The following is a 24,740-nucleotide window of genomic DNA, read 5'->3' on the forward strand; positions in this document are numbered from 1 at the left end:
CACAACCTATATTGTTTCTTGTTTTAGTTTAGGTAGAAATGATCAAAGCCGTTTTATGTTAAGAATCGACTGAATCTGTTCCATCTGGTTGTATGTAAATGTCAGCATAAATTGTGGTCATTCTGGGGGGGTTTGGTGGAGCTGACCAAGCCTTTGAATTTCTGCATCCAAGAGCAGATGTGCAGTTTTTTAAAGTTTATTTGCATGTGGGTTCTCCACTCAGTGTTTGATCTGCATGTTTCTGCTGTGACGATCATATGCAAATGTTTTCCAGACTGTGTGATGAATACTTATCAAGCGTGAATAGATTAGTGTCTGTTATTGCCTTTTTTTGAATGTTGTATGCGATGCATATGAAATGTGAGCAAATATAAGAAAAATGTATGTGCACGTTTTTGCTGTCAGTGCAACCTATTTTTAAGTCTTGATTGTTTAAGTGTGGGTTATTTAGAGACGGATTACTGTGGGGTTTCAGTTTTATTTATTAAATAATTTTTAGAATTTAATAATTATATTGGATAAATAAATTCTTTCATCCAAAGAAACTGTCAGTGCACATTTGAGCTACAGCAGCCTCCTTTGTTCATAAAATAGGCTTGAACTATGTGTAAATGTCCTTTTCATAATTACACTTGAACAGTTTTTGTGTGATTCTTATGATTCTCATTTGAACACATTTTACATGTTTTGTGGCATGTCTTTGGGATCCTGTTATGATTTTAACTTTTATTTTGAATCTGAAGATTGAATACGACTGGCATGTGATTGTACTTTTTCCTATGCTACCTACGAGTGTGTGATGTGCTACATAGCCTTTATAGATACAAAAAATAATTATTTTAAGCCTTTAATAAAGCAAACTATGATAAACTCACAGTTGCCAGTGTTTAGTAATTGGGAATATTCTGTACTTTAGCTTAATCTAAATGTGATACAGGTGTGTGATATGATGGTTGGTAGCAGTCGGTGTCTTTTTCACCAATCAGGTGTGAGTTTTCGGTCTAGCCAATCAGAACACGTCTTGCTTAAAGATTTGTCTAAAGAAGTAGAAGCATAACACGTCTATGAACTGTGAATGATTTTGTTCTTTCCCTAAATTATTTCATACAGAGGAGAAGGGAAAGATTCAACTTTAAACATTGATGTTTAAGCAACAGAAGACTGGCAAACACCTGTCAGGTAAGAACAGATAAAAGACCTACCAAAACCTGATAAAGTTGCCTAGACTTCATTTCTGCTGACACATTAGGATATTGGTTTTCAAAGTCCACAAATGAATACATTTTACATAGTTGTTCTCGGACAGAATACGGACAGAAATGTGGATAATAGTAGTGTGTGTTCTCCAATATGAACAACAGGGGGCGTCACAGTTTAAACCTCCAGCAAATCTCAGTCCCTGAGTGCAAATTTTACAATGCATAGCCATAGTTCATGTCATGTCGCGTGCTATGTTTTAGTCTTGGAAATTAGTCTTGCTGACAGTTTAAACTAAAATAAAGCTTTTATTTAAAGTGAGTCAGGGGGGTCCTGTGTGAGTCCAATTGGGCTGAATGCACCGCCTGATCTCTCTCCATCAATAAAAGTTGCAGTCATCTCATCATCCTTTATCAAGTGCATTAACAACTAATGTGATGTGCTAACCAAATGTGCCCTTGTACATTGGCTTGTCTGTTTTTCTGGGAATATTTGTTTAATTATTGTGAGTGCATGGGGGTGTAATGAGACACAAGACAGTTCTTCATAAAAGCAGCACTCCTGGTTATGTGACGGACACTCAGAATTATTATTTCAGAGTGGTGTTGCTTCTGGACTTGTTGGACATGTGTTGAATGTGTTAAATGTAAAATATAACGTTATACCGAATATTTATTCTGGATGGGCTGAACAGCATGGCATAGGCTAAATGGACAAACCTAGTTCCCTATAAAGCTTTGTGGTACAATCATGTTGTTTCCTCCTAGAGAAACAACCCTTAAGTTACAGCTCATTTCTGTAACCACTAGAATGCACCACCCATTTGGGAGAAAGTCGAGTTGTATTTTGATGGGGAAGACCTCTAACAAGTGCTTGTGAGTCAGCCGTGATGAATCACTCCATTCCTTCAGACTGGTGGTGGTGGGATTTCTGCCCTATACAAAAGAATCTCAGTTTAATTTGAAGATCGTGCAGATCTTTTTAACAACAGATGATGATTACATTACACAATACACAAAGTAGAGGAGAGTATGGTTGGTGCTGCCTCAAAAAAAAAATGTTTACATAGTTTGATCTCTTGACAAGCTCAAATTTTCCTCTTAAGACGTTATTTTGTGATACACTAATCTGCTTGGAAAACATAATTTATGAGAAATTAAGTGGAGTCTAGGACATGGAAATGGTGTTATTTCCCTTAACACAGTATTATTTACAGGTACATTGTTCCATTACATATAATAATCAATGAAAAATTTGACTACAAACCCAAGTCTCCTCTTTTCTCTGTCAAATGTTACAAATTCTGTTAGATGGGAAAGTGAATTGTATTCATTTTAATAGAAATTAAATTTGAATTTAACCTTATGAATAATGAAAGTGTAAAATGACTAATTCATGAATCTGTCAGGAAAATAATTGTTTGAATAACGTCTAGAACCTCTTTCTAAAGGGGGCAAATTTGAGAAGTTTAACCCATAGATAGTCATATTTATTTAGATATATTTAGGGGCGGGTGCGCGCGCGTGTGTGTGAGAGAGAGAGAATAGATTCTGTTTTTGTTCAGAATGTTTATATTTCTAGTTATAAAGCTTCTTTGAATCTCTTTGAGAGAGAAAGAATGGGAGAGAGAGGGGGATTGTGTTTGTGTGTGAGAGAGAAAGTGAGTGTATATGACAGAGCGAGTGTGTGTTTGTCAGAAAGTGAGAGAGAGAACGCGCATGTTGCTCTGTTGGCTGGAGCTGCAGGTGATGATGATGATGGGTCGATAGAGGAACGCGCCGCGTCTCTTCACCTGTCCGCGCGCTCACGGCTGATTGGCGACGCGCTGAGGCAAACCTCACCCGCGGGCTTTTGGTTCGATCCGTCAGTTTTAAATGAGTCTCACTCTGAACTCTTGGAGTACTCCAGCATCGCCAGAGCACCGCAGAGTAACATTACTCCCCTCGCGTCATGTCTCACTCTGAGAGATGGGCAAGTTCGACGAGCACGAGAGGATAATCCTCAACGTCGGGGGCACGAGGCACGAAACCTACCGGACCACGCTGAAGACCCTGCCCGGCACGCGCCTGGCACTGCTCGCCTCCGAGTCGGACCTGGAATCCGTTCTGGACCGCCTGCAACAAGTCCCGGGCTTCATCGAGTACAACGCGCGCAACAACGAGTACTTCTTCGACCGGCACCCGGGCGTCTTCGCCTACGTGCTCAACTATTACCGGACCGGGAAGTTGCACTGCCCGGCGGACGTGTGCGGTCCGTTGTTCGAGGAGGAGCTGTCCTTCTGGGGCATCGATGAGACGGACGTGGAGCCGTGCTGTTGGATGACCTTCCGACAGCACCGGGATGCCGAAGAGGCGCTGGACGTGTTCGAAATGAACGTGGACAACGACGATGAAGACGAGATCGGAAAAAGGCTAGGCATCGAGGACGAGCTGTCCGCCAACGGGACCAGCAGCCGGTGGAGAAAGTGGCAGCCGGTGATCTGGGCACTGTTTGAGGACCCATACTCATCCAGAGCCGCACGGGTAAGAGCGCACAGCGCGGAGTCGCCAAACGGTTACGCACGGCTCCTTTAGGCATTTGCCGTGGGCTTTCGGTGTTGAAATAACTTGACATGAATATCGAAACCGTGCATTGGTAAAGATGAGTCTATTTTGTTTGTTAAAGATGTCGCGCGCACAAGTTAACGTGTGCGTAATGCCTCAGATTTGTTTGGAAACATGACAAAAAAAAAGTGAATATATTTAAAAAAAAGAAATTTTCACATATACCAGGTGCATTTTCATTAATTAAGTAAGAGAAAAATAATATTTTTTATTTGTGTTTATGTTTAAAGAAATATATATTTTAAAGGGGGCTTTCAACATCAGTGAAATTAAAGTATTTAAGATGGATGAACGTTTTTTTAGCCACTGTGGTGTTTGAGTGGTTTGGCACTTTTTGAAACAAGATTGTACTATAAAATTATTAATATAAACGACTAGCCTTCAGTTTTGTGCTTTTCAATTCTTAATTATAGACTTTGTTCTATCCATGGAAAGATGTTTAGTTAAAGATGTAAAACTGGCATAGTTCTATTAAAAGAAGCACTTGGGGTCGTTTGGGTTGTTGTCAGTGGGCAGACAGTGAAATGGGTTAAATGTTCCAGTCCTGAATGAGGATTTAATTGATTTTTACCTGCAGAGAGCAAACAAGGAGATGCTTGTCAAGGCTGTTGATCAGATCAATAACTGTTGCTCTCGACTTCTAATTTCTTTGTCTGCTATCTCTATTTTTAACAAGGAGCTGTGGGTGCGACCTTGGTATGAAAGGACACACAAAGATGAAGATTCTTTGCACTCTCTTTTCTGTACTCATTGTCTAGAAATTGTCGATTGGACATTGGGTTTGGATTTAGATGTTGCATTTTTATTAGATTCAGACATTACAGATAAATGTCATTGTCTTGAATACATCTTCCACAATTCATCAGGCATATTCTATCTGTTCCCTGTGTGTTCCCATGATTCCTTAAGAGTCTTTTATACCATCTGTTATTGTAGCAGAGGTGATTTCAAAAGCTGTGTCTATTGATGTGTGCTCGCCTGTGTGTTTTGATGCCGAGTGTGCTGTTGCCACTTATGAGGTTAACACTGGCACACGTCTAAAGATGCTGTTTCCATGGTGACCTTATCGCACATCGGCCGCCCGTGTTCTTTCAGAGCATTGATAGATTTCGGAAACCCGCTCAAACACAAATTTCCAAACCCGTTATGTGCAGTGCTGTAAGGGTTTGTTAATTTTCTCCAGAGATGTTTGAATACGTGTGTGTCATTGAGTTTGTGTATGCATGATTCATGCTCTGGGAAACACAACAGGGTATATCCAGAATATGTGTGTTTATGTGGGCACAAGTGAGGCAAATGTTGATGCTGGTAGCTGATGTCTTTCATCTTAAACTTTGCTGTCTGTCATTTCTTTAGAAGGCTCGTGAGCGCTGGTTGTCTTTGTTGGTTTGGAGTGTGTTAAGTCGGTGGGTGTTTATGTGGGATGTACTGTAAGGACCGGTATTGTGTGATACAGTAATGTACTAGAGCGTAGATGGTCATGTGATCTTTTGAGAATGAGGATGCCACATGTTGACCCTTGTTTTCAGTCCCGACATTTGTATCTTATTCCGTTTCCTGTTTATAGGCACTTTTATTTTAATGTGATACAATGATTACAGATCTGTCTTTCACACTGCTGACAGGACACCATGAAGTGCTGTAGGTGTAAAATGCGAGACAGACGTGTTTGCATCTTTGAATTTCTTCCATCTGCTTGGGGAGTTAAACAGAACGTAGGGTGCCATGTTAAACACACGACCAGAGGTGTTGTTTTACATACTGGTGGACGAGGGAGGGTCTGTGAAGCTTCTGTGAATAGCGTTTGTGTGCTCGTTTCGCAGGACTGTCTTTTGTGCCGTGATAATTGCAAGCCTGTGTTTTTCTGGATGTGAACACGCTTTCAACTCCTCCACTGAAGCGGTCCAGGGCTTCAAACGGCCACACAGGTTTAATGAAGCCGCTCGGACCAGCGGGGCCAATTACAATTTTTTTTACTAATCACTGAAAATCAAATCTTGTGTTTAGTGATTTAGCGGATTTAGTTCTTAAGTGAATGTACCTCAATGAATGGATATTATTACTGAATAACTGAAATTGGTGGACAAAATGTCGGTAAGGTAACAAAATAGTAACAATTGTCAGCATTTGTATGTCCTCGTGATGATGATGTTTGCCTTACTTCTGTGAAATAAAGAATGTGATGTTGTTCTTTTGTTTAATGGGAAGGCCTGACAAAGACACATGAATGTGCAGTGAATATAAATTTTATTTTTAAGAGAAATTCCATGTCTATATATTGCACAATTCATATTTAATGAAGATGATGCTTTTGGTGGTTCAAGTGACTGTATGCTTCTGTTCAATGAAAAAAAACAGGAAAGATTCTTGAACACATCTTTTTATGCTCCTTTGAGGAAAGTCAAACATCACGAGGGTCATTAAATGTTCATTTTTTTGGTGAATTATTTCATTATTTTATATTTCTAAAAGGGAGTGTTCAGATTATGCTCTCTTACTTCTCCATCTTTGCATCCTTTCGAGTCTTTTATAATTTTAGTCCAGTACTTGTCTTATCTTTTTGCCTGTCTCACAACTTTGTTTTCTCGCTGTCAATATTAAGCCTGTTCGATCAGATTAATTCAGTGTATAAAACAGAGCCGTACATTTATTCTGAAGAGTAAAAATAAAGCATTAGATCTCTTATCACACCGAGCCTGATGGGAGGTGATGGAGAGGTCAGTCTTGCACCTTTTTAGCGATAACGGGTACAAGAAAGACTTTCAGAAGCTGTACCTCTCTAAAACTCAGGTGCACAAATAACCTGTTTGAAGCTTAAATGGGATGTTGTCTCTATCAAGTGCTCCAACCCGAGGCCACACACACACACACAGCTGTGTTTAGCTCAAGGGCAGTGTGTGCCCAACTCAAATTCACCGGGGACATGAAACTCACACTCTTAATGTCTCCGTGTACTTTACTCTCTCTCTTATCTCTCTCTCCCCTTTAATCATGTCTTTCTCTATTTTTATATGCTGTTTTGGCTCTGTCATGGTCTCCTATGTCTGCTTTTGTATTCTTTTACCATTCTTTCACTTAGTCTCAGATGGTTCTCTTTAAATTATTTGGAACAGAATCAAATGAGAGTGTAATTGTTGAAACATATGAAGAGTATGGAGGTATAAAATGATGTGAGTAAATTTGATGAGAAACATTTCATAGTTCAAATTGAGATCTTCAATAATATTGACTTTTGATTGCAGAGTTCACAAATCATTGTTGACATCTCTTCTCAAACTCTTAAGGACATTTTTGTGACATTTCTTTGTAGGCTATGTGAAGATCACTTTGTATGTGTGACTGCTACTTCTCCGTTTCATGATCTTTTTTGGTCACTGCGCATTCTTAATGACCATATCGTCTATACTTAGCTTTTTATGTTCTTATTTTGGGGTTCACCGTTGAGGATGAAGGGTGTCCTTTCTGCTAGGTCGAGTTCTGAACGTAACGTGTCTGTCTTTCATAATAAGAGCTCTGAAAGTTAAAACTGTCACAAGTAGTGTTCGACTCACCGGAACGTCTTCATCTTATCTGCATGACCCGCGTGTCCTTTTCGGTCGGGTGCTGCATCTGGATCAACACGACTTCGCTGTAAACAGTTCGCATTTCTCTTAGAAAACTGTGGAATGACTGTGAGCAGACGTTTGTTTCACTTTTCTTCCCAATACATTCAGCCTTTATAATTATAACTATTGTGTCAAAAGCCTGAATGTCACTCTGTGTGTCCGTACATGCAAAGTAGCATAGTTATAGTTCAAACAATTAGCCTGCCACCCTGTAATTACACAGAAATATTTATGACATAAAAACAGTCATGATGTGGAGTGATTTACTGTACGTGTGGAGTGAGTCATGAAGTGGCTGTGTTGAATGGTGACATTTAAAGCCCTTCACTCTTCGGTGGGGTGTAAATATACTCTATTAAGTAAAGACCTCTTCAGTTTGCTTCGGTACGCCGCCGCTGGTAATTATCCTGTTGAGTTGAGCTGCTAGTCCTGGTTTAACTGCGGCTCTATCAGGAGTCACTTGTGCGGAGGGTGAAAGATCTCCACGTCTGAATGACACTCAAATGCAATGAGACGTCTGGCTGTTAGGAAGCGCGTCTCTGACTCTAATGTACTAGACAAACTGTCCGGCTCTCACATATGCTTTCGCTGTATGGCCATCTGCATAGTGACTCCTTTCATTTCATTCATAAGAAGTTTTTTTTCTTTTGTGTTCAACAAAACAAAGAAAGAAATTAATGAAATCATACAGGTTTTGAACTTGATGGTGAGTAAATGATGACAGAATTTTAATTTTTGGGTGGAGTATCTCTTTAAGGCTGTTGTGGCAATATTAAATATTCTTTACTACTCCTATACAGAATTCTTTAGTGACTTAACTCTAAATACTGATTCACACAGACGTTCATCATAAATAATTTGACTTTACTTTATTTTTTATGACAGTATCTGTTTTTTTTATAGTGAGTAACTGAAGACAATATTATAGACCATTCTATGCAACTTAAATTTCAACAGTGCACAGCATTAGACGTTTATCTACTTTCTGCTGTTGAGAAATTCTAGACTGTGATTTTTGTTCCCATTTTATTTTGGTCTCTATAGGGCTGAAATGGTTTTTACTAAAACATTCAGACATTGAAATAGGTAGTTTGAATTGATTCACCGAAATTATTTGCAGCTACCGGCTCCAAAGTTTAAATTGGTTGCAGTATACAGTATAAAATATAAATAATATATAAAAAGCGTCTGCTAAATGACTAAATGTAAATGTAAAATAAAATAAATGTATGTCTTCATTACATTCTTCAGGAAATTCTGTATATTGGCCAAATAAAACGCATGTGAAAGTTATTCTGGAAACTTTCACACTTCTCATTCGTCCCTCTGTAAACCTTCTGACTAATAACACTAAAAATGAACTATAAATATGATTTAATTTATCTACTGTGTGACCGTCAGACTTTATTGCTTCTTATTATGAGCGGGCGATATATCACATATGCCGATAGGGTGCTGTAAATAAATCAAACACAAGAATATAAGAGGAGAGATTTGGTTTTGCTTTATATAAACTTTAGAAGAAAAAGCTGTATTAGAGTTCAGTTTCATTTTTGTGAATTGATTAAAAGTGTCAATTTAAATGAATAAATTCCATTGCGGTGATTTGTTTGCATAGACTCTAGGTTTTATTTTTCGTATACTTTCTATATGTGCAGAGCGAGAACCATTCAACCCAACATAGAAATCAATTGAAACGTTTTTAATGATGTCATCCACTTCTAATGTGTCCTGATGGCTCTATTTGCTTACTCTTAGAAATAAGGATTCAAAATGTATTATGTTTGAATTATTTTCTTTGTTGTCATATAACCTCACATTAAAATGACAGAATGAGATCACATTGATTTCTCTCTCTCTCTTTTTCTCTCTCTCTCTGTCTGTCTCTTGTATCCTGGCAGCGCGCCTGCTGGCAGACATTCTTCATCCTCATGTACACAAACGCAGTCCACCATACAAACACACACACATCCATCCATTCGATAAGCAGTCCATTCATTTCAATAAGACACACCTGACAGAAGGTGTTTGATGGATTTACATCACCTGACCTGTGAATCCAGTAATGTTGACAGCTGGCTGTCATGTGTCAGGGCGAGCGGGGATGGGTTGCGTTATGTTGATGGGTCAGTTTGGAGTCAGGAGTATCTGTCATGTTGACGGCCGCGGTCAGATCACACAAGTACTTTCTCAGCGTGCTGTACACATCAGCTGTTTGGAGTAGTTTTACTGGAGAAACGAATAAAGTCAAAACGGTGCTGTTGTGTGATCCTGTTGCTTAGGGTTAAACATAGATTATATTTAAACAGTATACATTGTGGCTGGTTGATATATATTGATATAATTTAACATTCTTATCATATTTACTATATAGATTTGTTTATGCCTCCTAGTGATGAATTAGCTCTGAAATGACTTAGAACTAATATCATTATTATTTTAATTGTATTTAAACACGAGTTGCTGCTACATTTATATCTATAATTATATGCAGATATTTAACAGTGTTAAAGCATGTAAACAAAGTTTGCAAAAACCTTAAGATAATGTTTTTAAAAGCCCAAATGTAAAAAAAAAATATTTTGTTCTTGTTCATGGAAAGCTGCTTTGAAACTTTGAACAAGTTGTAATGTAATGATGTTTGACAGCTAATATGTTAATGTTGTGATGTGTATTGGTGAAGTTGTGAGTCAGAACACACAGATGATGTTGCGTTTCATGCTGTTCTGTCAGTTCCAGCCTCTGACCTTGAGTGGGTTTGAAACAATGAAAGGGTTTGTCTGCCTGAGTTCTCGGGGTGGATTTGTTTCTTCGGTGTTATTCTGAGAGTCTCGGCTGAACTCATGAGGGATTTGAGGGGATGTGAGAGACGCGTGCGGTTTGATTACGGCCTGAAATTCAGAAGACCAGGGCAAGGGCATCAGTGATTCAAAACTTCAGTGAGTAAGCCCCTCGGGATCTGCCTCTCTCTCACTCCTTATTCTGTCAGACCTGCCTGATTCTAGAGCTCAAGTGTGTCTGCGCAGGTCTGCGCATATCTCGCTTTAATGACACGAAAAAAAAAGTGTCTGATGATGTGACAGTCAGTTAGACCTTTCTGTACTGAGGAAGAGATGAGAAGTTGTTGTGCTGATTGTTTGTAAATGCAGAAGTGTAATAGGCTATCTGATGTAAGTGTATGTCTTTCATCTGACAGAATGTATATTTTTTTATTGGCTCTGTGTTTCTAGAGCACATTTTCTCGTCACACTCCACCGTTCTCACGACACAAACTCCCATTCATTAGGAATTCTGTCTGGAGCGGACGGAAAGAAATGACGGTAGATTTTCGCTCTGGCAGTCTCGCCCATCCGACCGTCCGTCTTTCTTAATAATGGAGTGTGGAGAGACCCGACCATCTATATCCATTTAGCTAAATTACCCCCAATCTCACTGTAAAACAGCACTATTCATGATTCATCAGCTAGCCAGCGGCACACACTAGCTGTAACCGCAGGAACCGGCATGTGAAACACTCGATGCATCTGCCTCTCAAATGCTTTCCAATCGAAAACAAACAGATTTTTAATAAACAGGCTGTAGTCACACAGCGGTGACATTTCTGTCTCATTCTTTGTACTGTTATTCTTTAAGTGATGGACCTGGAATGCTGTTATTAGAGTTTGAGAAGAGACGTCAACAATGTGTCAAACTGAGCTCAGATTTGTCAAGTCTGCAATCAAAACTTAATATTAATGAAGATATCAATATCAACTCAAACATTTTTCATCACATTCACCCAAATCCAGATGATTTGACCTCTACGAACTACTTTAGATTTACACATCCACACTCTTAATGTGGTTCAGCCATTACACACAATGTTTCTGTTTTATGCCAAATTTAGGGCAAACATTTGCCCGTGAAAGAAAAAATACTAAAGAAGTTCTTGAGGTTTGCCAAAACATTAACCTTAATACACACTTCATATGTGTGATTGTCATTCTAGTTGCCTTTGGGTACGACGGCACCGCGCTGCCACACCTGTCCTAGTCTACCAGGCTATCTCTATGACAACTTACGTAATGCGGTCACCATAGCAACAGCTGAATCCCTAGCCTTGGCTCCTTGTGGGGACCAAAGGCAAACAAAGAGAAAGACGATGATGTGCCCGGATAAAAAGTGATGAAAAAAGGGATTTTGAAAAGAACTAAAAATGAATTTGATAAAGTGCCATATAGAGTCTCGTGGTCCTCGCATCAATGTCAAATTCTTTGAAAGTGCGATCACACCTTTTGTTTCAAGAAGTATTTATAGTCGAGCAGAGGCGATGGCTGCTATTTCAGGAAGAGTTTTCTTAAGGGTGTGTATTTGTATGTGTGCATTTCGTACGCTTCTGATGTTCCCGTTTGGGAAAGAAATGACAGATTTGTGCAAGCGAGGTTTCTGGAAGTGAAGGATCTCGTGTCAAAGATATGACGCCTCTTCTTTTCATTACTTCATCAGCCAGAAATGTGTATTCATTCATCTGGCATATGCCCGGTCAATTATGTTTAAACACTCGGCTGTGTGTGGTTTACAGCAGGGAAAGACATCACCTCCGAGTTTCAAAGTGTCAAGAGATGAAACACTGCAGAGATTTTTACCTCAAAGCTTTTTCAGTCTAATAATAAATCCAGACATGTGAATGTTGCATAGTAAAAATAGACGTGTTTTAAGACCTAAATGACATTTTTTTTTTTGTGCCTCATTTCTTTTTTGGCAACTTTAATAAAGCAAATTCACTACACTTCACCCTGCCAAATGCATACAGTATATATTCAAATAAAAGCAAATGCGACTTGAGAACTCTGAGACAGGTGAGCTGGATTGGTTTGAACGTGAGTGTGATGACAGTGAGTCTAAAGCTTGATATCTTCTCTCTCTCCTTTCACATTTTCAACTTAGTCTGAATTATTGAGATGAGAAGTGGAGGCTAAGAAATGTTTCATATTCTACTTTTACATCGTCTGTCTGTATTTAACCGACTTCCCAGAGCGAGCTGGACAGTTTGTCAGTGCACGAGAGAATATTACAAAGGGACTGTGTTAATCTGTCGTGTGTTGAGATATTGAATGTCTTTTCCATTCGTGTCTGGTGTCGTTTCCATCTTTTCCGGCTTTCATCCCCTGGTTACGTGCACGCGGACACGTGAGAGGATGACCTTTTATTGTTCAGACGTGTGGCGTGACTGTGTGTGTGATGTCTGCTGGCGTGTGGAGGGAAATCCCTGCGTTTGCTGCCAAACACAAGCTTGTTTTTCTCCCCCACTTCTCTCGTGCTCTCATCCTCCTTACGGCAGCAAGACATAAACAGAGACGGAGTGTGAGATAGGGTGCGGTTACCATGGCACCCCAAATATGAGCACATTAAAAGTCTTTGTGAAGACACAGATTTGATGTGCACTGTTTTTATAGCGTACAGAGAGAAAAAGAGTGTCTGTCTCTAAAATGTGAACTATATATTATATTTACTGTTTAAATACACCGTCCTGTTCTTATTGCATATTACTCCCTGGAAGCTGTACTGTACTGAATACATTTTTTGTCTGTTCACTTTGCGAATTATTCATTATCACTTACTCACCCTCATGTCATGTCAAACCTGTATGACTTTCTTTCTTTTGAAGAACGTTGATAATCAAACAACACTGAACTTCATTGGCTTCAATTGTACAAACACATTTCTCAAACTATCTTCTTATGTGTTTTACTGGAGAAAAAAGGTTTTCGGGTGAACTACACATATCCCACAATAACAACTGTTTGTGGAATTGTGTAAGAGCAGTTTAGTTTTTTTTTACTTTATTAGGTAGTTTAACAGCATTTCTGACTTTTGCTCGGAGTGTTTATGTTGTGCAATATTTTCACTGCTCTCTTCTGTATGATTTTTCATGGCATGCGTGTCTGTGTCATTAGAACAGGAATCCCGCCGTGACATCACACACAAGATCAAGGCATCTGCCATTACCTGCAGGGACCCCAGCAGGAGCGCTTGTGTGTGCGTGTGTGTGTGTGTGTGAGTGCGTGTGTGTCAGAGATGCCATGTTTTCATACATTAGTGTTGTGCAGAGTAGATGATATCACCTGATACGAGGTTTATGAAGTTAGTGATAAAACAGAACCATCAGTATCTGTTTTCCTGGAGATAAAGTGCATTTAAAAATACATTTCTTTTCAGTATTCACAAAATATGTACTATAGCTTATATTGTAAATAATGTTTGGATGTGTTTGCAGTTTAGAATGTATTTTATAAGTATATACACAAAAAATATTTTCAAAATAGAATACAGTTGCATTAATGAAGTAGTTAACTTCAAAATTTGCCCCTTTCCATATTATGAATAAAAATTGCTATGGAAAGTCAGTAGGGGTACATTTTGAAGTGAACTACTCCTTTAATATAACAAGATTTGTATCCCTACTTCAAGTTAATTTAAGATGTTTTATAAATAATAAATAGTAAAACGAATGTGTTGCATTGAACGTTTTTAAAATTAGCCTGCTTGTACTGTAAAGAGTATACATCATGCACAAATAGTTTTAGCGGTGACAGCAATGCATTTATTTGCATGCCAAAAGTCTCTGCTTGTTTCTTTTTCCTTGTCACATCTGCCCATCGGCTCAATCCTACAATCAGGATCTCAGCGTGATTGTGATGATGGTCTCAGTGTGCTAGAAACAGAGAGAGAGAGAGAGAGATGACTGCAATTTAAGATACTCTCGTTTTAAGACAGATCTAAATTTTTGAAATGACGTGATGGAGTTCAGATGACCGCTGGCTGATCTCTCAGATCTAAGACAAGTGAAAGAGCTTGAAATGAATTAAACAGCATCTCTTCTGGAGAGAGCAGGAGAATATTTATAATGCACGAAACACAAAACCTTCATCCGCATTCGTGCGCTTAAAAGAGAGAAAAGTGAGCTTTAAAGTGAGCTTATTATTTATTTTACACCCATAAAGAAAGGTCTTTAATTTCTCCTTTATTTCTCTCGGCCATCAATGAAATTAAATGGAGGGCAAAAGGAAACATTTGCTTAAGTGTCATCAGAGTCTCATATATTTCAAGATATATTTCAAGATTGAGAAATCTCTCAAATGTGTGTGAAACGTTCCTCTGTTCCTGTGAAATGACTTCCCGAGGACCTGTAGACGTGTTTTATGAACAACAGACACGTTCGCTCGCAGACACACATGTCTGAAACTCAACCTCAGAGCAGATTTCTTCTGAAAGCCATGAGCGTCTCCAGCTTTCTATAGTCATACCCTTCATGTGACATTCATTGGAACGGATCTCTTATATCTGCTCGATTTGCACTAGTTGGGTTAACAAAAATGTGGATGCGTGCTTGTCCGTGATGATATTGGAGTAATGGGAATCACAGCTTTGAGACAATGCGTTATCATCTCGCCATCGACTGACGAACAGAACCATAATGGAATTCAAATAGTCATCATAACTAACACCTGTGGTGTTATCAAACATGAGAATTGAGATTGAATCTGGGGTCAAATGTGTGGATGTTATTTCCCTTTAGAGTTTGACTTTCGTCTGGTGGCTAATAGCTTTGTTTTATTTATTTGGCACTTGGTGAGTGTTTTGGACTGTGATTATATCTGTATAACTGAGATTGTTTGTATGGAATTTGTGTCTTTATTGTGTCTGTGTGCGTGTGTGTGCATGTGTGTTGTTTGTATTTATGGGGTGTGTGTGCGCTTGGACTCGCTGTATTCTTATAATCATGCATGGAGGCATCTGACACACCAGGGTCTTTTTTTCGTGGAGCTTTGCCGGACACTGTTGCCGTGGAGACAGTGCTGTGTCCGCCATATGTTAAAATCTGGGGGTCCTGAGAGAACCGTCCACTGGTGTCCATTTATAGCTAAACACAAACACTCAAACCTATTCATAAATATATCACAGTTCTACACTTTCTTTTATGACCATCAGTCTATTTCACTTTTGATCCATTTAAATACTTAAATACAGGGTATAAATCCTCCTCATCCCCTCATCCCAGCCTTTCTTCAAACACACACGTCTCATTCTCTTAAGGAGGAGCTCAACACCTTCAAACAGATTTAACTATCACTCAAGACATAGGAAAGTCAGAATAACAATGAGATTTTACAGTCGCTGTAATCTGTCCAACAGAACTGTCAGATCGCTGTCTTTTGTACACTAAACCGTGTTATTGCTCCCGGCGAGAATTTATTGATTAAACTGTTGTTTTCTCTACTGAACTAGCTCGAAACTTCTTTTGTAGAGTATTGTTTGTAGATTCGCAGAGCTTCCACGCTGTCTGTTGTCTACATCGACTGCTGCTTTTTAAGGGAATGACAAAACATAATCTTTGTCAAATTTGACATATCATCCTAGAATCACAACAACTATGTCTTTTTTATTTCAAGTTTCACCAAAAACAAATATGCTCTTACTTTCAGAAGAAATTGGGTAATTGTTATAATTTACCGTAGTAAACACACTCAGTGGAGATCACTGGCTGCCGTGTTCACCCGCATTAAACCTCACATTACTGGCGACACCCCTGAGAAACTTGTGAAGCCCGCCGTGGATGACGGGATCATTAGAAAGCACTTACACGTGTATCACACACTCGCTAGACTACACAAAGACCCTGTTATCCTGCATGTGGATGTTGTCTGATGCCATAATGCTGTGGTCCTGATGATTTCTGCTGGCTTTGTGGAGGTTATAGCCCTGTAGACGACTTAAAGCCTCATTAGGACACCAAAGCAAAGAGAGAGAGCGAGAGAGAGAGAGAGAGAGAGAGAGAGAAGTGAGAGACAAGCCCATTTGAGACGCTATCTGGAGGGTACAGGCTGTGTCCCGTGTTGATGTCTGAACACATAATTGAGGTGAATGTGAAGTTGTGTTATAATAGCGAGAGTGTTGTGTTTGTAGTGATATGTTGACAGACAGGGTTCCATCGCTGTTGTGTGGGCTGAACACTGCTGCGGTCGATGTCTGACTCACTCATTGGCCGTCTTTTATTGACATTAAATATCACAGAGCGATGACCGGCCAAGACTGCGCTGTTTTGTGTGGTGTCCCTCACATCATTTTGAAAACCATATGGCAATACTGAAGTAGCAATGCTGTTGAATGAAAGGGTTAGTTGACTAGAAAAGGAAAGTTTGCAGTCAGTTTAATCAGCCTCAGTCCGTCTGAGATGTAGATGACGTTTCTTCAGAAGAACAGTAGAAGATTATTAAACAACTTGAAATTAAAAAACAAGGGTTGTGCCGAAGTGGTGTAGAGTTATAAAAACATATATATAGAATAAAATTAAATTTGTAAAAATGAACCGAGTAAATGGGAAAAAAAACTTTCCTCTCACATCTGATTCATTTCTGTGAATCGGTTCATTTGGGTGATTCGTCCGCATATAGAGTTTGTTCTATCGATTCGTTAAGGTTAAAACATTTTATTTTAAAGTATTAAATAATAATATTTTATTGTAGTGATATACAATATATTATTTTATTATACTTGGTAAAATGTACTTGCATATTAAGCAGAGTTAATATATATAGTAGTCAATGAAGCAATGGTGTTTTCTAGTTGTGTAGTAATGTGATATTCTGTTGTATTCATTTGAGTATTTTTGATAATTATCTGAAACACTTCAAATGCTTTATAGGGCTGTCATGCTTACTGAGATTCACCTTATATTTGCCATATTCCTCTCTAAACATAATAAAGTAAGTAATATAATTTGAAAAAAGGTTTTAATAGTAACTTCTATTTTCTTAAGAATTGCTTGACTATAGCTGAACTGTACATTATGAGTATTGACTGCGATAAGCCACAGTTTTAAAGTTACTTTCCTGAAACTGTTTAGCAAAGCTGGTGTGGATTTATCTGACACATTCCATTTACTCTGTCCATGAAACACTGCAGTTTTAGTCCTCGCCAAATAAAAACAAGGACAAATGGCTATTGAATAACAGTTTAAAGACTGAGAGCTCACAGGCTACAAATAGATGTTAATGGATGCCAGCGCCATTCAGGCTAAAGGAGAGCGGCCCTCTTAAATATAGTCACCGTGTGTAAATGCTTTGTCTCTCTCTCTCCGCAGTTCATAGCGTTCGCCTCTTTGTTCTTCATCCTGGTTTCCATCACAACCTTCTGCCTGGAGACACACGAGGCCTTCAACACCATCATCAACAAAACGGACAGCCTTCGCAACGACAGCATCACGGACACCAGCCAGCAGTACGAGATTGAAACGGACCCGGCCCTCACCTACGTCGAGGGAGTCTGTGTCCTCTGGTTCACTTTTGAGTTCCTGGTGCGTGTAACGTTCAGTCCAGACAAGCTGGAGTTTGTCAAGAGTGTCTTGAACATCATAGACTTTGTGGCAATTCTGCCGTTCTATCTGGAGGTGGGCTTGAGCGGACTGTCCTCCAAAGCGGCCAAAGACGTTTTGGGGTTCCTTCGTGTCGTGCGATTCGTGCGTATTTTGCGGATCTTCAAGCTGACTCGGCATTTCGTGGGCCTCCGAGTCTTGGGACACACTCTGCGCGCCAGCACCAACGAGTTCCTACTGCTCATCATCTTCCTGGCGTTGGGCGTCCTCATTTTTGCCACCATGATCTACTACGCCGAGCGGATCGGGGCCAGCCCGAACGACCCGACGGCCAGCCACCACACCATGTTCAAGAACATCCCCATTGGTTTTTGGTGGGCCGTGGTCACCATGACCACACTGGGGTATGGAGACATGTACCCCCAGACGTGGTCGGGTATGGTGGTGGGTGCGCTGTGCGCCCTGGCGGGCGTGCTGACGATAGCCATGCCGGTGCCCGTCATTGTGAATAACTTTGGCATGTATTACTCCTTAGCAATGGCTAAACAGAAGCTTCCCAAAAAGAGAAAGAAACACATCCCGCAGGCTGTGCAGGCTGGTTCACCCTCTTACTGCAAAACTGATCTCAGTACAGCCTGTAACAGCACGCAGGGAGATCTGTGTCTGGGACAAAGCGGAGGACTGGAACGCCAACGCTCAGGTTAGAGTCAAAATATTTGAGTTTAAAGTGTCCGCAACACAAAAGATATTTTGATAAATGTTCACTTATATTGTAACCAATGCAAGTGAATGGGAGAACATTCTTCAAAATATCTTCTTTAGTGTTCTGCGGAAGGAAGTCATATAGGTTTAAAAATGACCTGATAGTAAATGAGTTCTCATTTTGAAGGTTAACTACTTTTACGTACTTAAGTTTAAATGTCTTATCCCATTGGCTGATATTTTCTCGTCTTTTAAGTATAAACTTTAATAAATTTCATAAAAATGATTTTTTTATCATTCTTCATTCTATCTTAAGTCATTTGTTTATCAAGTGAATGTATGAAAAATGTTTTTGACTTAGCTTTTTTTTTAGATATAAAATAAGAAATTATTTGTCATTCAATTTTATAAAACAAGTGAGAATTTAAGGTTGAACAAATCTTTATTTGTCTTTTATGAATGTTAGCCTAAATAATATAACAAAGCAGTGTTTTCAAAGAGAGTAATAAGACCCACATTTGGTCCCTATTTACAAAACTTACAGTCTCTTTTCCAACCGACTGATCAACAATTTTCATGACATCATTCTGCACTTTATCGTCTCATCAGTTTACATGCTGTGTGTACAACTAGACGCTACCGACTATTTCACTCAATACGTCTCGCACTAACTTTCTGTTTTAGTGGAAATGACGTCAATGCATCAAACAAAACTGCTCATTTCAATGCACGTCATTGGTGTTTAAGAGATGCTCAGGAACAGATCGTTGTGTGTATTTCATTCAGTTTGGGTAAGCGAGGTTGGGTGGGTTTTTTCCTGCCGGGTAAAGGCTGATGGCATTTGGAGATATTTCTTGGAGAGCTGAGCATAGGGGTGGTGCAGATCTAGCATGGCATCACCGCTCGCCTGTTGCCACGGAGATAAGGGGTGCGATGATGTGTTCAGGAGCATAACAAGCTTTAAGAAAGGCTGAAACAATCTTTTGTACAGATGAGAGTGAGAATGGCCATATGTGTACTGTAAAAAGATCTTACTTTTAGATTTAGTTTGTAAGAAAAGATTTGAATTAAAAATACAGGTATTTTTCATGATGGGAATGCTTGGACATTTAATACTGAAGTGTCAAAAGCTAAAAAAAATACTTTTAAGAGTACTCTTTCTATATCCCCCTCTCTCTCTTTCACGGGTACACACCGAATTTTGATGACTCATTGTATCAACCTAATTTCAGTCCTGTCTCTCGCTGAGCTGTGTCCTAAATAACCAGATGTTGTTCTTCGGCACTCACTTGCCCTTTGTTCTCTTCATTTCCCACCAGTGTTGTCAGCAGACTGCAGCGCAGGAAGTGACATCACCACATCCCCAGAGGAGCGAAGACCCATGCGGCACTCCAGCGTGCGCGAGCAGGACCGCCGTACGGAAGCGACGTGCTTTCTGTTAGCAGCCAGCGATTACACCTGCACGGCAGACGCGGCTATTCGTAAAGCAGGTATATTCAGCTCAGCCAATCACAGCCCTCCGTTCTGCATCACTTCCTGTCATCATTCTACATACACTGATAACCGAAAGGTCTAGGCCAGAGTCGAACTTCATTCCATGAGCTCATTTATACACAATGATTCAAGAAGTAATTTTTTTTTAGCTAAATGTGTGATTCATTCATTGACATAAACTTTCACTTTTGGATGGAAATGGTCACGATTTTAACTGTTCAAAAGAACAATAATGAGATTGAATATACAATCATATTTTTTTTTAAATATGAGCATTAATTGTTGTTAAGTTATCATTTGTGTAAATGGCGAAAATGGCCAAAGTCCACACAGTCAGGTTGTGTCACAGCCAGGCGTTTCCCCATCACGACCGGCGTTAAAATGTCATTTGAAGGTTATCACAAAATGAAACATGCACAGCCAGCACCCATCCACGTGCTTATATATGAATACCCTATGACAGTAAGGTCGCGCTAAATAATACAGTTTGATGTGTAATGTCACACAGATTTATGAATTGCTGATGCATTTTGCACGCTTTCCTGTGCAAATAACATGCATGCTTAGATTTCAGTGTGTTGAAAACCGCATGCTAAAGGTATCTGGATGGTATTTCAGGATTTTGAGAAGTTTGGATCTCTTCTTGATTTTGGTTAATATTACCCACAACCCCTTGCAACAGAGGGGTTTGCTTGATCTTTAAGTTATACAGAGTTAATTAATGTAGCCAATTTTCATAATAATGCTGTTACATGTGTTTATTTATATTGTTGATTATTAATTCATCATGTGTAGACAGACAAATCCTCCTGAACTGTTTTAAAGCAACATAACATCACAAAGAAGCACATGGTTGATACAAATATGACCAAAGATGATCATTGTGCCATGAAAAGAACTTTTATATTCTTTTAACTTAAACTTTAATGGAAAAAAACACATTTTGATCCTCATCGAGTACATACTGTTAAAAATATATTTAGATTGAATGCCATGTAGTTAGATTTGGATTAAAGCATCTTCAAAACGCACAAATGTAAATGCCCTAAAGCTTTCGCACAGTTATTGTTGTCATTTCCATCCAGTCTTTGTAAAGTCAAGTGATACAGTTATTTTAATCTCATCATCGTGATCAGAGCGGTTGTGGTTTAGTCTTCAGGGATAGTTGTTTCTTAATTTAGATTTATATAATGCCTTTGCATGTACAGTTTAATGATCTGAGAGTTAAACTTTTGTTTGAAAGTTGATTTCTCACACTTACTTGAGCACACGATTACACAAAAACCTGTTCAGTGATCAAAATGAAAAACATCCCAGACAGGTGTTTATTTTAAAGTATTAAATGAAGACACAAAAACATATAGAGTGATGACTTCTGTAACTACCCACATTAAAAATACTGTAGTATGCTTTTTTATTTGCTATAGTAAATTGTTTTTAAACATACCTCAGTCAATATTTAAATATGGTACAGTATTAACTACACTTTACTAGTAAACTTCAGTATTTTTCATGTGAGAACTGTGAATCTTGCATTCTGATCGCTGGACACAGTTTGTGGATGTAATTCTATTATGTGACGTGTCTCACGCCTGTATCTCCTTACGTCCCGTGACTGTGTCCCACCAGACCCTGCTTTATTTCTCTTGCGTGTCTTTGTCTTAATGTTGTGTTCTCTCATGTCTGAAGGCTCTCTCATGTCCTGAAGCTTAAACAACATAGCAGACTAACGCTCTCCGTCTCTCTCGGCTGGCCTCTAATGTACTGTATATACTATAGAGATTACTCATATAATTGTGCTGTATGTAGAATTAGACATTGAAATAAGAAATATAAATGTAACTCACATTGTGCATTTGTTTCTTGATTGTTACCTTCTGGGACCCAGCAAAGTTTATTTTTTATCTTTGTTGTGTTCTTAACTATTTTAGACGGTCGTTTACACAACAACGGCGTTTTGGTGGCCAGAGTACGTAAGCTTTTGAAAACCAAAGTAAAAACTTTTAGTACATCAGTTTTTTGTGTATTTGAATGAAAGTGGGAGTTTATATTAATTAAACCAAAGTTCCCAATGATTGTTTAAAATAATTTCTTTATTTTTTGGAATACATTTATCTTATCTTTTGGGCAACAATGGGAGTATTTTATTTAAAAATCATAAGAATGAATTGCTGGGTACCAGGAACTCGAAAGGCACTAGATAGAACACATGTATTCTAAGGGAGTAAGTACAGCAATTGCAACTTTTCGGTAGATCAGACGTGCTTCTATAAACAAGAAGAGCAGAACAAAATGGAAAGTTTGACCTGTGTTTCAATGTAACTGTTTGTGTGTTTTATAAATGTTTATTTTCTCGGTGAGCTTCTTTGTTCTCGATGGATATGTGATGTGACAAGCCCCTGATCTCTCGCTCGCTACTGAACTGTTCATGTGTGCATGGGCCGTCTGTCTCCAGCTGTGAGGATGCTTGAGTGAAACGGATAAAACTTCCCGTAATGTGCATGACGTCCGTCTTTTTTCACCGTCTCTGTCCCCGATGAAGGCCTCACGACGCTGGTTGTATACACACAGATAACTGCTCAGAGGTTGTGTTCACGAGATTCAACCGAGCAGAGGGGAACGTTGTGTCTTAAGGGGAGGGGACGGCCCTGAAGAAACTCACAGGTAACCTCCTCGTGCTGTGTGATGTTACTGGGGTGAGAGAATGACTCTTATCAACACCATACGGACAGAATTGGTCTGATTCGGTGTTGCAGTCAGAGGTAGTTGGTTCTTTAGCATGTGAAATTTAACTTCTATAATGTGTTTCACATTGACTTGACATGAAGGCGTCAATGATCATACATTTTGTTCATGGTTACATAGACACTAGTAGTTTAAACACATGCCTGACAAAATCCATCATTCATTCAAAACTAAAGACAAACAGCTCACCTCATCCGAGTCATTCATCTACATCCTGCGTACAGTGTTATAAACTGTGTGATGTTCATCTGATAGATTTTCATACAGATTGAACTCTGTCGATTGTCCTCAGCATCATGTGAGGGAATCTGGAAACAGGGATGTTGCTAAGCAACTGGTGCGGGGAGATGCTGTCACGCATAAACTTCATTTAGCCCTTTGCGTTCACACCCTGCACAGCATGTTACCTGAAATGAGCACTGTTTTTATCTTCATGAAAATTTCGCATTGTGCAAATTCTGTCAGTGATTAATTAAATGTATATTTAATAAACGTTTCATCTATAAATGTTTATAATTAATTATTGGGTCATATTTAGAGGAATATGATGTTGGGGGAATCTTACCAAGAAATGTCAGGGTCATATCTTAATCCACAACAAATACAAAATGATATAGACCTATATAATAAATAATACTTAGATGTATAATAAATGATGTGTATAATATAAATGAAGCCAATTTGTTTAAATAATTATTCGTACATTACCAAGCACTCCTTCCTTTAAAGTCTCATTGCTATTGTGCAGTTTTAATGATGTAATATATTGTTTCTTTAAAATTTCTACTGATGTGATTGCGTTTGCAGCTACGGTATCACCACTGGCTGATGTCCAGTTTATATCGGCCAGAGACAGGGAAGGCGGGGCCAGCAGAGACTCAGATGGATTTGATGAATTGGATTGGACTGTCTGGAATAGAATAACCCTGTGATTGGACGGTTGTTAACATGGACACATGAACAGAGCGTTCGCTTACGGATATATCGCCTGAACGGATGGCTCACAGCCTTTGGATTTTCCCATTCATTCCATGTGGAAAAAGACTGAAATGTGGACAGTGATGCGTATCCGGCTTAAAACAAATTCAGAGTCGCTCTCCGTTAAATGTGGCATCTGTATAAAATCACATGGTATCACACCTATTGCTTCACCTTCGTGTCGGGTAGCAAATCGTGCACATCCTCGAACCCCTTCCAAAGCCTCTGTCAGTGCAATAAGTGTATTAAGATGTGTAGAGGCACAGGTGTTCAAAAATGAAGTATTCGTGTATCAGCTATACTACAGAGTAGAGAGAGAGTAAACATGCTAAGTTTAATAAATGTGACCCTCTGTCGTTTATGCTTTTATTTCCTTTTGTATCTCTGGTGGATTCATTGTTGTCCCTCTTGATGTATGTATGTGTGTGTTTGTGTGTATTTGAAGGATAGGTGTTCATCCGAAATCCCTAATGAAAAATAACCATGGTATTATTATAGCAAAAGTGTAGTGACTCTTGCAGATTGAAAACAATTTGCTTTAGTACAAAGTTTTACTACAAATAGCATAGTTAAACTATGGTTCATGTCTATACCATGGTTTTGCTATGGGTTCTGTGGTTTGTTGATTTTACTTTTAGTAAAATCATGGTTCATTTTTCTAAGGGATTGTATACTTTTAAGACCCTGTGAAATATTTGGACAGGCACAGGTATAGAGCTTGTGCATTTTTTTCTTATTTTAAATATAACGATGGTCTTAAGTTTCACCTTATTTGCTACAGCCGTTGTTGGCTGGACGGTTGTGTTGAGATATTTTTATTTTAGTTTTCATGTTCTGTGAAGTTGAACTTCAGTCCAGGATTGTGTTTCTGGACTGCACATTTTAATGTAATTTTTTAGCAGATATATGTAAAATGATGGATGAGATACAAATTTCCGTGGTCCACCATGGTTTGGACAAACAGCCGTGCTGGATGGACAGGTTCCTAAAACAAAGTTTTGGAATTTACTCATAAATAGCTTATTCATCGTTGTCTCTGCATATTAAGCTGGAATAGGGAAA

The 24,740-nt window shown here is 38.9% G+C and overlaps 1 protein-coding gene across 5 annotated transcripts; it reads left to right on the forward strand.

The window, feature by feature from the left end:
- Nucleotides 1-2,894: 2,894 nt before the first annotated feature.
- Nucleotides 2,895-24,020, forward strand: kcnc2 (potassium voltage-gated channel, Shaw-related subfamily, member 2). Of its 5 annotated transcripts, none has more exons than XM_056748952.1 (5): nt 2,895-3,719; nt 17,529-18,459; nt 19,781-19,951; nt 22,498-22,619; nt 23,508-23,636. In XM_056748952.1, exons 1-4 carry the CDS (start codon nt 3,165-3,167, stop codon nt 22,605-22,607), a joined length of 1,767 nt encoding a protein of 588 aa, XP_056604930.1. In that variant the 5' UTR covers nt 2,895-3,164; the 3' UTR covers nt 22,608-22,619; nt 23,508-23,636. The 5 variants fall into 5 exon arrangements, with proteins under 5 accessions (XP_056604930.1, XP_056604935.1, XP_056604933.1 ...); XM_056748957.1 differs by having other exon boundaries at nt 22,527-22,619; XM_056748955.1 differs by having other exon boundaries at nt 22,498-24,020.
- Nucleotides 24,021-24,740: the final 720 nt, after the last annotated feature.

Source organism: Triplophysa dalaica, chromosome 5 (assembly GCF_015846415.1).
Source record: "Triplophysa dalaica isolate WHDGS20190420 chromosome 5, ASM1584641v1, whole genome shotgun sequence".
Classification (NCBI taxonomy): domain Eukaryota; kingdom Metazoa; phylum Chordata; class Actinopteri; order Cypriniformes; family Nemacheilidae; genus Triplophysa; species Triplophysa dalaica.